This window comes from Heterocephalus glaber, unplaced genomic scaffold (assembly GCF_053883595.1).
Source record: "Heterocephalus glaber isolate CG9 unplaced genomic scaffold, H.glaber_assembly_v1.0 deba00001564, whole genome shotgun sequence".
NCBI lineage: Eukaryota > Metazoa > Chordata > Mammalia > Rodentia > Bathyergidae > Heterocephalus > Heterocephalus glaber.
Window position 1 is genome coordinate 7,743,761 of NW_028258351.1, and position 17,088 is coordinate 7,760,848.

General features: G+C 48.8%; 2 protein-coding genes across 3 annotated transcripts in view; both read right to left on the bottom strand.

Moving 5' to 3' along the window:
- Positions 1 to 686: 686 nt before the first annotated feature.
- On the bottom strand, positions 687 to 4,852 carry Cdk5r1 (cyclin dependent kinase 5 regulatory subunit 1). Its single transcript, XM_004870604.4, has 2 exons — positions 4,712 to 4,852; positions 687 to 4,450 (listed from the first exon to the last, which is right to left on the bottom strand). Exon 2 carries the CDS (start codon positions 4,309 to 4,311, stop codon positions 3,388 to 3,390), a length of 924 nt encoding a protein of 307 aa, XP_004870661.1. The 5' UTR covers positions 4,312 to 4,450; positions 4,712 to 4,852; the 3' UTR covers positions 687 to 3,387.
- Positions 4,853 to 9,127: 4,275 nt separating this feature from the next.
- The window catches only part of Psmd11 (proteasome 26S subunit, non-ATPase 11), a 39,113-nt gene continuing 31,152 nt past the window's right edge, over positions 9,128 to 17,088 (bottom strand). For both annotated transcript variants that reach the window (XM_004870602.3, XM_021248886.1), the window contains 6 exons: positions 14,248 to 14,310; positions 12,351 to 12,476; positions 11,844 to 11,879; positions 11,546 to 11,597; positions 10,804 to 10,946; positions 9,128 to 10,684 (listed from right to left, as the gene is read on the bottom strand). In XM_004870602.3, the coding sequence (XP_004870659.1) occupies positions 10,804 to 10,946; positions 11,546 to 11,597; positions 11,844 to 11,879; positions 12,351 to 12,476; positions 14,248 to 14,310 (420 nt within the window). In that variant the 3' untranslated portion in view covers positions 9,128 to 10,684. The remainder of the gene's footprint in view (positions 10,685 to 10,803; positions 10,947 to 11,545; positions 11,598 to 11,843; positions 11,880 to 12,350; positions 12,477 to 14,247; positions 14,311 to 17,088) is intronic.

Genomic DNA, 17,088 nt, shown 5'->3' on the forward strand with positions numbered 1-17,088 from the left:
CCTCTGGCGCGAAGACATGCAGGGGTGGCTCAGTCCACAGAGCTGCCTTGAGAAAGCCAATAGCCCCAACCCAGGCTGACAGCTCCTGACCCCTGGGTACAGGGCCTGGGGAGGGCCAGTTCCCGCTCCCCTCTCTCTTAGGTTGAGGCTGATCTGCAAATGGACTTCTGGAACTGACGGGACTGAGTCAACCTTACCGTAAGTACAAGCTGGGGTGGCTGCTTCTCTGGAAGCCCCAGGGTGAGTTCCTTCTCAGATACCTGCACAGAGCTAAACTGGCAGGGTTGGCCCACATAGTCACCATCCACCCCTGCTGGCCCAGAAGTCTCTGCCCAGTGAGTGCTGAGCAGGGCCAGGGCCCCGGAATTATGGAAGCAACAGCCTTAGTTGCAAACTTTGGGTCTAAGGTCAGGACACACTTGGCCAAGCCATGTGACCCTCTTTGGCTTGAGGTGCCAGTCATCTACCTCTACAAGAAAGCCTTTGGGGAATGCCTGTCCCTGCCACCAAACCAAAGCCTACTTAACCTGTGCTGCTTTCTTAATCACCTTAGTGTATTCAGCTCTTTCCCCCAGCTCCCCCCCCCATAACACAAATCCAATTTTGTTCTAAGTGCATGAATCATGTATTAACATTGCCCCCATCCTGTTCACAAATGATGGGCCCCCAAAAAGAGACCCAGGTAATGGATGGTCAGTGCATTTTATTGAATCAGCACAGTACAAAAATAAATAAAAATAAGGGAAGGGCAATTAAATTACAGCCAAACTGAGCTTTGTGACCTTGTCAGATTATAAACCACACATACTCATGAGCAAACACACTATACATACATACAAAATGAGACAAATATAAATTAACAATACCCACAGTTTGGTCAAAGAATAGCTACAGAATAAATTGCACTAAAAAACCAACATATATCACAAGTGTGTAATTAGCAGTTTCAAATATACAGCTATGAATAATCCCGAGAAAAAAAGAATGGCACATTTTCTTTTCATTGCAGGTTTAACAACTGTTGGAACAAAACTAAATTCTAGTAACTGCCTGGAAAGAATATATCAACCCTTCAGGTTTACAAGAAAAAGAGAAAAATCAAATCCTGAACTATTATTCCTGTGGCTTGTTCTGTGTATGGGTATAATTTTCACAGCCATCTGTTCTAAGGTTATTTTTCTTAAGACACAAAATGCTCCTGGTTTGCATGCACAATATCACTGTAAAAGCAACAATTAAAGAATAAAGGTTTTTTTTTTTGTAGGTTAGTTTTTTCTTTTGTTCTAATAGTCTTCATAGCAGCATGTCAAATGGGTTCATTGCTTGCACACTCAGTCTGCACACTCAAGTATATCAGCTGTTCCTTTACACAATACTGATGACCAGTGCAAGGGGAGTGAGGAGAACACACAGGCTTCACATTGATGGAATTAGACTGTTTCTGGTCCTTAATCAATCCTGAAATGTGCGCCTCCTCCAAAACATAAAAAAATAATAATAAATACAGAGAGAGAGAAGGAAACAGACACAAAACTGGAATCCTATGGCATCGGCACAGTTCCAGGCAGGTTGAGCCAGCTGAATGGACCAGACCACAAGCATGTGCCCTCCTCTGGAGTCTGGGCACACAAAGGGCCTCTTCCACACCGAGAGGGACCCCACAGGCCTCCCACTTCAGATCACACACGGCAGCAGGATCTGAGGACAAGCTGCATGGGATCCAGCAGAAGAGAGGCAGAGGTGAAGTCTGTGCCAGCAGCCGCAGGTGCCTTCCAGCCCCGCATCTGGTGATCTGACGATCCCGGCACGGCTCAGCCTGGCTCTCCGGCCCCAGCCGGCCCCTTCCCCAGTCTCCAGGAACACCTTGGGCTAAAAGCTCTGCTCCAGGCCTCTTAAATCAGGACCTCAATTTCACAGCTTTTTCTTTTTTTTAATGTGAATTTCAGTAGGTGCTTGTGCAGAAGTCAGCTGCCCCCTAGAACCTAATCCTATGAAAAAAAATGACTCCTGCCTCCCAGACCCTAGCCCCCAATTCCAGTGCTCCTTGGGACTCTGTATCCTCTGTAGCATCTTCACATTGCTCTTTGTTCCCCAAAGCCGGAAAGGGAGCCATGCAGGAAGACTTGTTCCCTTCTTTTAGACCTCTCCCAAGCCCCAAGCCACCAGTCTGGGAGAATTAGAAAGAAAATCGGTAAAATATACATCATGTGTTTTTACAGCTGCTAAAGTAAGGTGGATACCAAAATCAGCAGCTGCAAGTGATCGGTTGTAGGATCGCCAAGCCTCCAAAGCAATCAGGAGTCACCCTCCTGTCTTTGTCTCCAAGATCCAGCTGTCTCACTGAGCCTTGCAAACAGGGCTTCCTCTCCAGAAGAAACTGAACTGTTTGGAAACAGTGTTAATCCTATGAAACAAGGGGTAGGAGTAGGAATCACCATTACCACATCACCCCTATAAGCTGATCTCCCCTTCCCCCCAGCTTGGTAGGGCAAATGTCATGTGCACCAGCAAGAGGCCTCAGCACTTAGGTAGGCACCAGCTTGATCTCAGGCATGGACCTCCCACCTGCCCAGAGACAGGCTGCTGCTAATGGGCATCTGCTGCTGTCCTGGCCTTCACCTCAGGGTGACTAAGCTGCATTATTCAAATGAAAAAGAAATCACCCAGGAAAGGAGCTGTCCCCAGCTTCACCCCACTCGTTTAGCTGGGACCCAAAATGAGAGACCCTAATGAGACAAACCAGCCCACAGTAAAGTGGGAGCTGGGAGTAGTGTCAAGAGGCAGGGGTGAGCTCCCTTTCTCATTAGGAAAGCCCTCCCTAAAGAAAACAAAACAGCAAACCAGGGCCATGCATGGTCCAGTGACCATCACAATCTTGACACAAGACCCACCTCACCCCTCGACTGAAGATGTCCCGGGCAGTAGGGATCTTGCTTCACAACCCCTTTCGAGGCTTTGTCAGGGTGGCCGGCTCCAGGAGCCCCACAGAGAAAGACCCACCCAAAACCACCCAGAAAAGGGCCTCCAACCAGAAATCACACTTCCTCCCTGGGCCCACCTGCCAGTGGCCCCTCACCAGCTCCCAGCTGGGCAGCAGTGGGGAGCCTCACCCCCTGGATCCAGTGAGGGCAGGGGCAGCAGGAGCCAGCCCACACACGGAGAGGTCAGCAGCCTGGGTGGCTCTGAATCATCTTCTGGGTTTGTACATCACTCATGGTTCAGAAGTCCCCAGAGTTCTCGAAGGGCTGAAAAGAACCCCAAGGAAAGAACATGGGAAAGGAGAGGCCCTTGGTGGCTTTGCTAGACACATATTGTACACAAAACTCTGACTTGATAATAAATTTTTAAAAATGAATTGAACCCTTTAGCATGATGCGACTCCAGGGCTCACCGATCAAGCCCAAGGAGCAGCCGCTTCTTGTCCTCCTGGCCGCTCTCGTTCTTCAGATCGGAGAACACCTGTGTGAAGTAGTGTGGGTCAGCATTGATCTGCAGCATCTTAGAGCTCATGAGGTTGATGACAGAGAGGCAACGGTCCCAAAAGGCCTCCTTGCAGCTCTCCACCAGGAAGGGCTTGAGCGGGTAGGAGATCTCGTTGCCCATGTAGGAGTAGGAGAGGTACAGGCAGGTCAGCAGGACGGCCTGAAGCTCGTGGTCCGAGCCCACCTCGGAGGAGATAACATCCCTGCAAAGCATGTAGAGGAAGACCACGTTGGCCGGCGTGATGAAGCCCTGATCCTGCCAGCCCTGCAGAAGCAGCGAGCGGTCCACGCTGCGCAGCCAGAGCACGGGGTCCGTGGGGGACAGGTGCTTCAGGCGGTAGCACCGGCGGCAGAGAAACTCGCCCAGGCAGCGCAGCAGCTCGCTGGTGGACGCCTGGACGATGACCCGTTTGGGTGTCCCCGCGGAAGTGACAGCAGGGTGTGGGGCCTTCTTGACCGAGGAGGAGACCCCGGTCTGGGAGCCAGAGAGCTGGCTGGCCGGGGGTGCGGGCGGCTGGGCCGGTGGGGGCTGGGCGAAGGTGGACAGGTTGGCGCACGACAGCGACTTCTTCAGGTTCTCATTGTTGAGGTGCGTGATGTTGTTCTGGTAGCTGCTGTTGGGCTGCACCTTCTTAGAGTTCTTCTTCTTGGCCGACACCGCCACGATCCTCTTCCAGGGCAGCACGGAGATGATGGAGTGCCGCTTCAGGTTCTTGTCCTTGGCGTTCTTGCTGTTCTGCACGGCCGTGTAGTGGCCCACCGTGGCCGCGCCATCCTCAAATAGCGTGGCCTTCCGGTAGCTGGGGGACAGGGACAGCACCGTGCCCATGGTGCCGCTGCGCGCCCGGCGCGGGCCCGCACCCCTGCGCGCCCAGCCTGACGGCCGGAGGGGAAAAGCGGCTCTCCGAGCCTGCGGCGGCCCCGGGAGGAGGAGGGGCGCTCCTGGGACGCGTGCTGCCCCTCCGGATCTGCGTGGAAAACAAGATGGTTCTCAGCGCCGGGCGGGGCTCCGTGCCCAGGGACCCCGCGGACCGACCTAACCCCGGCAGCCGTGAGGCCCTCCCCAGCTCTGCGGCCCCGCCCGCGCCCTGCAGCCTTGGCGCCTCCCACAGCACCGCAGACGCTGCGGTCCCAGGGCGCTGTCGGTAACAAGCAGCGGACCCCGGCCCCAAACCCTCGCGTGGCCGGACCCGGCTTCGCGGTCGCAGATGGCTGCGGCGCAGGCTTACCCGACGAACGGCGGCTCCTGCGCTCAGGGCCTCCGCAATGCGCGCCGCACTCGGCCGCCGCGGTCCCGGCGCTCGACAGCGCTCGGCAGCACTCGGCGGGGCTCGCGCTCGGCGGCGGTGACTCGGAAGCTTCTGTCCAAGGTTCTGCAGGCGCCGCGGCCCCGCCCCCGCCCGGCCGCCCGCGCCGCCGCGCTCCCGCTCCCGCTCCCGTCCCCGCCCGGGCGCGCGCCTCAGAGGCCTCCTGCTCGGGCGCGCGCGCAGGCCCCGGCGGGCCTGGTCTCTCTGGGAGCCGCGGTTACCGGCGTCCTCAGTCCGAGCCGCGCACGGTGTGGAAGATGTGGCCGCGAGCCGGAGGCGCCTCTAGTCGCCGAGCCCCATCCAGGAGTCACATCGGGCGGCGGCGGCGCGGAGAGCGCCCGTCCCGCCCCTCGGCGCCGCCTCTCTCGCACTGCTGGGCGGCAGCCTGGTCGCCGGAGTCCCTGGTGCCCGCGCGGCCCTGCTCGCCCACCCGCTCGCTGTGGGACGCTCCGGGGGCGGGCGGGGCCGAGGGCTGACCCCGCCCCGCCTCGCCCCGCCCCGACACGTGCTGCCTTTGTTCCCGCCGCTGCCGGCCGCGGGGGAGGGAGGGGGTTATCCCTACTCGTGGTCCTCTTTTTCCAGATAAACGCCCTCGCTGGGATAGGTATGGGAAATCCAGGCCCGAAAAGCACGGACAGCTTGGCCACTCCATCAACCAACCGGCGTCCCCACAGCACAGCAGACAGGGCCTGAGGCCCCTTGTTGAGCCGCTGCCCCGCAGAGGCTGTCCTACACCCATCAGCGTCTTGATCTGTTAAAACCTGAAGCAGCTGTGCCTCCAACCAGCCCCTCATCCTCTTGATTTGTTTTCCATTATAAATATATGCAGTTTGAAAACATACCAGTAAAGTTCTGATTCTGTTCCTCTCACAGACACGAATCCAGATCCTTCACAAAGTCCACAGTTCATTTATTATTCATTCATCTTAGTTTGGTTCTGGAGATTGATTCAAACCTGACCACAAACGTGGTAAATGGGAGACACAAACCACATCTTACCCAGATTACAATCCCTGGCCCTAAAATGAAGCAGCACTCTGGAGAAGGGGCTCACACCCAGCTCCTGACTGCGCCTGCACACTAGACTGTCGTCTTGCACCACTTCTACCAACCATGCTAGGGGGTCAGAAAAGAAGTCTGATTTAACTCGGACCAAGGCTGCCAGAGTCAGAAAGCGCTGGAATGTACTACCCAGAGATTTCTCCCTCAACGGTCACAACTGAAAGCTTTAGGGGCCTTGCCCACCTCGAGTGGAGCATGCACTGCTGTGCTCCAACGGGCACCCTCTTCAGCAGCGACACCATCCTCAGCAGCTGTCACGGTCTTAGCTCAACATCCCCCTTCTGAATGTCCATGCTACAGCTGTCTTATTCTGCTTCCTGTTGCTAGAACATAAGACCAGACCCAGGGTAATCTATAAAAAAATAGGTGTTTTGCTGTTTTCTGGACAGCCCAGATCCTACAGCAGGATATGCTTAAGTGAGGGTTTTGCCTGCTTCAACTCATAGCAGAAAGGAGAAAGTGCAAGCAAGCATGTACATGTGGAAGAGGACAGGCACCAGGCTTTATAACCACCCCTCTCAAGATAACCACCCACTGGGGCAGAAGTGCACTAAATACTTCATGAAGGTGGGGCCTCCCTGACTGAACTACCTCTTAAAGGTCCCACCACCTGTCAACACCATAACATTGGGGACACGCCTCCGGAACACTGGTGGGGATAAAGCAATACTGAAGCCACATATGCAACCCAACCTGCTCTTCAAATGGAGCTGTCTTCACCCTTCCTTTGCTTCAAGAAGCGTGCAGTAATCTAGGTTCTTCAGGTTCCCTGGCTGGATGTCTTTCTTCCTTTTAAGGAAAGCTTTTTTGTGTGTTTTTGAGAAGAGTCTCACTGGGTAATCCAGGCTGGTCTCGAACTCATGACAATCCTCCCGCCTCAACCTTCAGAGTGCTGGGATTACAGGCCTGCACCACCACACCCAGTTTAAGGAAAGCTAAATACTGGCCTCATCCTTCAGTCCCTAGCGGAGAGGCCCACCTTGAGTTGGCCACATTGTCTTACGCTCTCCTTCAGAGTCCAGCGTTGAGCAATTATGCTTTCCATTTCCCAAATTACAGCCAGATCCCTAAACCTATAATCCATGCCTTAGCAAAACCTGGGCCCACTGTTACCTGTACCTGAATTTCAGTTCTAGCTATTTGAGTTCATGGTGGCCAATAACAAGCTCAACCTCATCCCATTGTCCTCAGCCAAAGCAGCACACATTTACACAGGCCTTTTCCAACCTTGCTGCACTCATGTCCTCTTGCCTTTGTCGAGCCGGTCATTCTCTAGCTGCTTCAAAACGCTCTCTACAAGCCAGGTGTGGTGGCCCATGCCTGCAATCTTAGCACTCAGGAGGCTGAGGCAAGATTGCTGCAAGTTTAAGGCCAGCCTGAACTCCATAGCTGTCTCAAAAAAAAAAAAAAAAGAAAACTCTACAGTGACTCCAACCTCCTCACACTTGTCTACAGCAAAGTGGTGTTTGCAGCAGAGCAGGAATGGGAATGGCACTGCCAGCCTACTTGCTACAACTGAGGGCAGGTTGTCAGCAAACCCTACCCACCCAGGCTGTGCCTGTTAAGCCTGTTTCAGATGGCACTGTTCTACTCACTTACCTCACCACCACCTCCCTACCTCCAGTTCCCATTACTGCGACAACCAGGAAGCAGAGAAAAAGGGCAACAATCTGCCTAAAACTGCAAAATCAAAGACCCAGAAGGCAAATCCAGCTGAGTGACACAGGCTGTTTTCTTTCCAATCCTCTTCACCAGACAACTGCGGGGAAGATCTCCAATTTCCAATTCTATGTCAGCCTGCTAGCTGCCTGAAGCACCAGCTGCTAGGCTGGGTCCGGGTACCTATGCAACACTCCAGGAAGTCTCGCTCTGCATAACCCACTTCCCAAGCCACTGAGGGAGGCAGCCAGCTACTGCTTCCATAAAGGGTTTCAAATGGAGCTGGGCTGAGTCCTGGTTCCTGAAGAAGTCTTTGTTCTTTCAGGGATCGGAGAGCAACATCTAGTGGCCCTTTGGGGCAGCACAGATGATGTAACTCCAGCTCCCAACAGGGCACCAGATCAGCCACCCTGGCTGCACCATGCAGCACACACCAGCAGCAGTGTCTCATGATTAACACACAAGGAACTCCCCGCCCCATGAAGGCTAAGTCCCCTCAGTGTGAACCCCGGCCCGGGCCCAGCTGGGCCCCAGCCATGCCTACATAGCTCATGTGAGGCCTAGGAGGGGAGACAGTGGCACAACTACTAGTCCTTATGGCCTACAGCAGTACTGTCCAACAGATGTATAGTGTGAGCCACGATTACAAACCACAGAGCTAATCTGTATTTTCCACTGGCCACTTGAAAAAAGTAAAAAGAAACAGGTGAGTTTTAACAGTATTTTTATTTAACCCAATATACCCAAAATATTTCAACACATATAAAAAAAATTGAGATACTATACATTCTTTTTGTCATACTAAGCCTTCAAGGTCTGGTTTGGGTTTAGACTTGCAGCACATGAGTTTGTACTAGCCACATCCCGAGGGCAGGCCAGCAGCACGTGCCAGCAGCTGTGTGCTAAGTCATCAGACTGCGAGGAAAGCAAAGCAAAGAGCCTGAGGGTTAGGAAACCCTCTCCTCTGCTCCAGCTCTATGTCTCTATGGAATATTTTTTAAAGTCCTTTACAGAAGCAAAACTTTCTCTAGGAGTATTTCCCTTTCAAATACTCCCTACTCGTCCAGACTAGCTGTCCGCCATCTTTCTCTCCCTTCCTTTGTTTCACCTATTAAAAAAAAAACAAAAAACCCCCACAACTTTCTCCAAAGTAAAATTACACGCAGAAACTAGGACTAGGAAAACTGGAAGAGGAGCTGGCAGGCCCCAGAACCTCACAGAAGAACCATTCCTGGGGTCTCGGGGCATTGTGAAATCTACTGCTTTTGAAGATTCCCAAAAGAAACTAAACTAAGCTGCACATTGGGACTCTCCTGGCACTTGCATTTTCATAAGTTCTACCCTTATATCACAATCACCTGCCTTGAAGACATCATCCTCATCGCACAGATGAGGAAACAGGCTCAAAGGAGCTTACCCCCAAACCCCTGTGTCCTCCTGGACCCAGTGCCTTAGAAAAATCAGAGATACCCGAACTGTTTCTCATTTCAGACCTCACAGATCAGTTTCCTGCCCAAACCCCTCCAAATCTGGCAAAAGAACTACCACTAATGAGTTGGGCTCCACAGAGCTGTCTGAACTTGTCTGGAAACCCTCCAGCACCCAAGAAAGGACACCTTTTGAAAAAAAATTATTTTTATTGGAACTCATCTGAACATCAGATATACCTGGTGTTGGTTAGCAAGAACCGTTTGTACATTTGATATTGATGGTGCCAAAACCAAAACAGTTACTGGACATGATAGGGAAAAAAGATGCTGAGAACAAAAGCCTGATTTTGGAGAGGAAAACGAAAGCCAGTCAGATTCAGTGAAGATGCAAAACCTGGTACAACAAAATCCTTTTACAAAATATAAATTTATTACGAAAACCTGGAAGGATAATCTGAGAAAGGCAAAGAAAACGATGCCAGCAGGAAGGAGGCATGAGGAGGGGGAGAGGAAAAGAAAAAAAACAAAGAGCTGACAGAAGAAAATACAGGTAAACACAGCGGAAGTGCAGAAGCTCATCTGCCCAAATGGCATTAAAGCCTCGTTATGTAATCACATCAGAAAACAAAGCATGCTGAGATACAGTGCTCTACCTCCCATCCATTCGCGTTCTAAGAGGTAAATAAAGATGCTCCCTGGGAAGGGGACATGAGGTTGCTCAAAAATCCAACAAGGGAAAAAAAAACACACCCCACAGTCTCATTTCCGATGTTCACTGTTTTAAAAAAAAGGAATAAATCCATCCGACAGCAGGAGGAGTGGGAGAGGGAGAGAAGCTGATGGAATGCAGACAGCCCAACTCCTCTATGGGGAGAAGGAGGAGAGGAGATGGTCTCCTGGCTGAGAGAAGGGAAAGAGAAGGGAGAACAGAGAAGAGCAAAGGAGAGGGAGGCAGTTAAAACACTGACATCTAATCAATCTAGTTACTGTGTTAAAAAAAAAAAAGCCACATGCACAGCAGGCCCCCTGGGGGCGGAGGGCCCACACTGCTCCCTGTGTGGCCATGGTGGCACCAGCTCCTGGTGTTGTTCCCATTCCTTCACAGGCCAGAGCGGAGCCGTGCAGGTGCAGGTGCTGGTGCTGCTGTGGCTCTGGTGGCGGCGGCTGTGGCGGCAAGACCTTCAGCTCTTCTGTGGGAGCCAATGTCAGGAGGGGAGGGACAGGCGCACAGGCCAAAGGGCAGGGGAAAGAACACCGAAACGCCTCATTTCAAATAAAAAAGAAAACAGCAGTCTATACACAGTTGTTTGTTTTGGTTCAGTACAAACAGAATAAAAAGTCATTGCTTTTGATGGTCAGCAAACACCCAATTCTGAAGAGGAGAGGTGATGCCCAGCGGGTGGATCAGGACCCCCGTGGTTGGTGCCTGGCTTTGCGGCCCTCTCCCAGGAGGCAGAGAGCACAGCTTTAGGTAGTGTAAGCCTTTTTTCCTTTTATTTAGAATATTCTTTTTTTTCTTTTTCTTTTTTTTTTTAAGCAACTTCCCCACTCCCAAGTTGGGCCAGTAAAGATTACATGAAAACTGGCACACCAATTGGCTGGAATATAGATGCACCAAATGAGGATTTAAAAACTTTCCAAGCGAAAAGTAGAACAAAAAGAAAAAAGAATCTCCTAGCACTTTCCCCCAAGGTTTCACTCTCCCGCCACATACACTCTCCAAAGGACCGCTAGAGATCCAACTCTGCAAGAGAAGACAGGGCAGTGTCAATTGGAAAGCCAAGAGGACACCAGGAGGAGGCTTTCAGTCTTGCCGGCAGAAGACAGCGCTGCCCAGTCCTGGGTCCCAGAGCTGGCACTCACCTATGTCAGTTTCTTGGCTTTGTTATAGAGGGAATCCACTACTTTACTCATGTTCTGAATTGTTTCCAGAGCAGCTTCATAAGTTTTATCTACTGGGGGTTCATCAAAAATAATCAGGACACCCTCACCCTGGTCCAAAATCCCTATAAGAAACACAAACAAGGGCAATCCAAGTAAAAGAAGAGATTAGACATAAAAGCAATTGGTAAGCAGCTCACTCCCTACCTGCCTTTCTTCAGAAAAGGAAATGAAAAAATGGAAACGAAGTCTATGTAAATAGGGAAGGGTGAAGGGGGTGAAGGGCACACAGGTAATGGAGAAAAAAATAAGAACCAAGATGCATCATGTACAGGTACAAGCACCCAATGATAAATGTAAACGTATTGTATACCTAAAATGTACCAATAAAAGAATTAAAAAAGAAAAGGAAATGAAACTTGTCTTCTTTTTCCCTTTGCACATGTTTAGTATACTTTTTTTTTAAATCAGGCTCTCACTATGTAGTTAAGGTTGGTCTTGAACTCACTAGGTAGCTGAGCCTTATCTTGGAACTTTTGGAGAGCCTCCTGCCTCCCACAGGTGTGCGTTACCACACACAGCTTAGCACACTCTTATCAGGGAAGAGGGATCAGAATCCCACGGAAGCATCAGGAGAAACAAACAGAACATCTTCTTCTTTAAAGATGTACCTCTTCAGGCATCTCATCACCTGGCCCCCCTGCCTGTATCACCTGTTACTCACCATGAAACTTCTTGTCAAGAATCATCTGTGATAATTTCCTTTCCACATCAGCCTAAAATCAAAGCACATGATTAAAGGGACAGTATCCATTAGATCACCTGAATAAAAGCTCTACAGAAAGGGTCTCAGGCAAATGGATTGAAAACAAAATAGCAACAATGTAACTCCAGCTCTGAGCCCATGCTCTCCACTCCCCACCAAGAAGCTTGGGAGCTGGATAAACCCATCAGGTCCAGCGGGCAGCCCCTCCCCACACCCTGCCCCAGTCCTTCCCCCAGAGGCCCTCAGAACTCCCTACCTTGGAGAGTTTGATGAGGCTAGATATGTGTTCAATCTGAAAGGAAAGGCAGAGAGACACCAACACTGAAAGTTTTACTTTTGCCTCCAATACTGGGAGGCAGGAGGTGGTGCTATGTCCCTGAACCTGCTGACTATCTCATCTCTAAAGAGCCATGTTCTCTTTGGCCGTGCTTAGGTCTTCTGTGTTCATTTGTCTGCCTTTCCTCACTACAGACAATACATTCTCCTGCCCCACATACCCAAGACAGAAAACGTTTACCACATGCACAGTGACTGGGAAAGCAAGGAAGAGACTGCACTCAGAACATAAGCAGGCCATCTCACAAGTACCCCACAGGCATCCTTCTCTTCGACTCACTTCCCATCAAGATGAGCCCACGCTCTATGTGGCTTCCTGCCTGCCAGGCACACCCTTGACATCTACTCTGCACAAATGTGGAAAGGGAGGTGGCTCTAGTGAGAATACACGGCCAGAAGCAGCTTGAGTCCCCAGAAGGGCTCTTACCTGTACTCGGGAAAAAGGCTCAATGACTCGGATCAGGTTCTGTTCCAGTAAGTTATCGTACAACTTGGCCAAGTGTGTGCTGATGATTGGGTCATCCCGGAGCTCTGCCCTGTAATCTGTCAAGGCCTGCAAAAGAGCCGGCAGCAGAGACTGGCACAGAGAAGATACTAAAGGCACACTCCTAGCTCCCTGAGTAGTCTGCTGGCCCTTGTAACTACATAGTTAATGAAGTTATGCGAGATTTGGAGAGAGAAAAAAGCCATGACAGGGAACATAAGAAATGTCAGCCAGGCACAGTGGTACACAGCTACAATCCTAGCACTCAGGAGGCTGAGGCAGGAAGATGCAGAGTTTGAGACCAGCTTGGGTTGCATAACAAAATCCTGTTGGGGAAAAAAAAAGAAAAAAATAAACCAAGAGGAAAAAGAGGAAGAGAAGAAACAAGAGACTAGATGAGATGAGAAGAGAAAGAAAGAAAAGGAAAAGGGAATGTTAAGAACTAAAAGGTAGAGCCACCATCTTTCTGTCCAAGAACTTCGCATCAACAATTCACAATCAGAAGGCCCAGTTCCACTGGTAAACCAGCTTAACTACCAAGCATGTTATTTTTTAAATTTTGGAGTTAAACCAGGTGTGGTAGTATACACCTATAATCCCAGCAACTCAGGAGGCTGAGGCAGGAGGATTGCTATGAGTTCAAGGCCACTTTGAACTACACAGACCCTGTGTCAAAAAACAAAAACAGGGGGCTGGAGATGTAGCTCAGTGGTTCTGCCACCTGCCTCGCAAGCACAAGGTCCAGAGTTTGATCCCTGGTACCAAAAAACAAACAAACAAAAATTCTAAAGTTAATCAATAGCTAACACAACTAGCTCTTGGGAGTTTTGAAAGGAGTATCAGTATACTATAGCTCTGCAGTTAAAAAAGTGAACACCTATCCAATTTTGTTTGACCCTAGTATTTCCCAAATATCTGATCACAGAACCTTGCTTCCAAGGAACCACAGAAAATAAAAGGCTCCATAAAACATGCCAAATTTGGGGACAAAATCTAGACTGTTTACTCACGTGTGTGATGTATTTACCTTTAGTAACAGTCTCAGTATACCAGCTTCATGTTCGCTATGCTATACAATGTTAAAAGAAGCAGATAAATCATGCCAAGGGGCAAGAGGAATCACCAAGGACCTGCTTAGAAGATGACAAATCTTGGGGATGGTGAGAACTATGTGGCCTAGTCTCCATCCATACTGCTTTTCTTTCTGGATCTAGGTTTTGTTTAAACTGGTCATTCATTATACTGAGACTTAAGAGGAGAGATGTTCAGAAAATATATACAAACCTCATCCTAAAGATTAGACAAGAGCTTCCCTTTTGAAACTTCTCAAATAATGAACAAAAGGCACAAGAGTAAAAAAAAAAGCCTAAAGTATCATTCTGAGAAAGTTTCATTCAGGCCAAATGGGCACATCAGGGCACATCTCGATTATCCTCAGAGAAGGAGCAGACATGGCCTTTCTGGTGCTGAAGTAATACCTGACAGTGCTGTGGGGAATGAAGCACCAGGCCCCAAGTCAAACCACGATATAAATTCCTGCATGACTCTTCTTGGCATGCTCCTGACTCGCAGCTCTCTCAACTATAAATGAAGGTAACAGCTTTGCGATTAAAAGGGATAACAGAACTTTTTGAAACAGGAGAGTATTACATATAATATGTAACCTAGATCAACTCAACAAGTTTCACTGTATGAAAGTGTTTACTGCCTGGTTTTGATACTGCCCTGAGTGAAGGATAGATGGGATCACTGGGTGCTGTCTTTGCAACTGTTTGTGAAAGTATAAATATCTTTAAATGTCCCTTCTACCCATTCCACACCAACCCAGTACCATGCTCACCTTTTCAAAATCCGCCAGCGATCTGTTCTTGCTAGCCTGAGCCACACATTTTAATGCTTCTGTCTGAGATTAAAGAAACAAGTCATGAAAGTCATCTATTCTGCATGCACACCCCTAGAAAGTCTCATAAACAGTATGTTCTGTCCATACAACTTCTGCTATAAGGAAGAACCCACCCCACCATCATTCTTCATCAGAGGCCTGGGAAGTAAAGGTAGAAGTATTAAACATCACTTTAGGGCTGGGGATTTAGCTCAGTAGTTTCGCCACCTGGTGTGCAAGCGCAAGGACCCAAGTTCGATACCCATACCCAAAAAAAAAAACAACAAAAAAAATCACTTTATACACACTTTGAAATCTGAAATGAATTTAATACTAGGAAACAGAAGTTTTCCAAAAAGATGCACCCTAGCTGGGTGTGGTGGCACACGCCTGTAATCCCAGCCCTTGGGAGGCTGAGGCAGGAGAGTCCCAGAGTTCAAGGCTAACTTGGGCTACACAGTGAGTGATCTAAACTACAAAGCAAGACACTGTCTCAAAACACCAAAAAGATACACCCTGCTGAACATTGTGGCACATGCCTGTAATCCCAGCATTTGGGAGGCTGAGGAAGGAGTATCCCAAGTTGGAGGCCAGCCTGGGCTACCAGCAAGTTCAAGAAATCAAAAATTAAAACCAAAGAAGTAAACAAAAGATCATGACAAAGCATTCTCCAGAGATGGCAAGCTAAAGGGGGAAAGTGACAAGAAAACTCTCCAGAACTTTTTCCACACCCATCCAACTCCTTCCTGACCTCAGACTGATTATACCTGTGCTTTTTCTTTGAGACAAGGTCTCGCTATGTAGTTCAGACTGCCCTTGAACCTATAGTGATCCTCCTGCCTCAGCTTCCCAAGTGCTGGGATTATAGGCACATACCTGTGCTTTTATCAGGATTCATTCTGCTATGTTTGATACAAGGCCTACTTTCATTAGAGTTCAGACATTAATGTTCTACATATTACACTTGAATGATAAACCCTACAGAGTGCCAAAGGTACAATCAACAGCTAAGAACAATGTCTAACCTCATTATAAATGACTTCTGCCCAAACTATCAAGTCTCCATTCAGCTGTAACACCCATCTTTCTAGATCAGCTGACTCCTGCTTGAAAGCTGTCATCAAAGTACAAAGGAGCAGAAAGGCTGAGGTAGAAGGACTGCTGTGAGTTCAAGGCAAACCAAATTCATATCAAGTCCTTGTCTCAAAAAAAAAAAAAACGATTCTGTGTCAGCCTACATACTTAAATAAGGATGGTATGTCTTACACAGCAGAATAACTGGTGCAAGGCTACCATTAACACAGTCTGGGTCCAGCATCTGTCTGATAGACAGAACAAATGTCATAATGAGGGAAGCCTGGAACTTATGACCCAAGTTTAAAGAATGGCTTGACCATTTATAACCTACCTGACCTTGTCCTGGACACCTGACCTATCTGTGCCCATCTCCTCTAGTTCTTGTGAGAGCAGGATACCTTGTAAAGTAATAACCAGTATTGCTGAGGTCCAAGCTAGGAGATGACTTGAAATTTCTGCTGGTGAAGGCAAATAAGGGCCACTTGTGAAGAAGAAGCAATCATCTGATGTGGCCATTCCAACAAAGATACACAGATGCTCCTCGTTTTAATGACTGAGTTAAGATTGAGAATAGGTTGCTAAATGAATTGGTCGCTAAATGACAAACTGTATATAATATATAAAATATTCAGAACAAAGAGTCAAAGGAAACTCCAACTTGATGACTCTGCATTAACTCTTACATGCAGTACTGTAATATATAACATGAAACTACAATACTGTACAGTTCAATCAGCAAAAATTACAGTATTGCAGAAAAGTATACTGTACCAAAAGAAATCACTGAGGCTCTATGAACAAAGATGTACAGAACTGCATACACACACACACAAAAAGACAGGTTGGAAGTCCGAACAATGTACCTCAGTTTTAAATCCAAAGAGTCATTAAACAGATAGGTTGTTAAAAGAGGAATGTCTGTTATGAGGTTGCCACAGTGCCTGTTGTTTGGGGACAACTGCATTTCATATCCAGAAAGATTATTAGTGGCAAGCAAATATAAAGAGAAGGTGGTGCAGACATCTAAGACATCTTTACAAGGCTCACAACTTTTGCTCTCAAAAAACATACTTGCAGCCAGGCGTGGCGGTGCACACCTGTAATCCCAGCACTTGGGAGGGTGAGACAGGAGGATCACTTTGAGTTCAAGACCAGCCTGGGCTACATAGTGAGTTCAGGGCCAGCGTGAACTACAAAGGGAGACCCTGCCTTCTCAAAAAATAAAAACAAGGGCCTGGGATTTAGCTCAGTGATTCCGTCACCTGCCTTGGTTGATGCAAGGTCCCAAGTTCCATCCCCAGTACCAAAACAAAACAAAAATTAAAAAACAAAAACAAAAAAACCAAAAACCACTTGCCAGTCATAGTGGCACACACCTATAATCCCAGCACCTGGGAGGCTGAGGCAAGAGGACTGCCTCATGTTCAAGGCCAGCCTGGGCTACATAGTGAATTCAAGGCCATCCTGAGCTACAAAATGAGACCCTGCTCAAAAAAAGCAAAACAAACAAAGAAGTCATACTCATACCTACTCAAGCATTAAAGTACCATAAAAAGGGCTATCAGGTGCTAAGGATATAACTCAGTAGCAGGGCATTTGCCTATCATGTGTGAGGCTCCAAGTTCAACCACGGGAGGGCGGGGAACAGAGTGACAGAAACAGAGACATTAACCGTCAAAGGCTTCTTTTTACACTACACCCACAATTCAAGGCATCAATGTA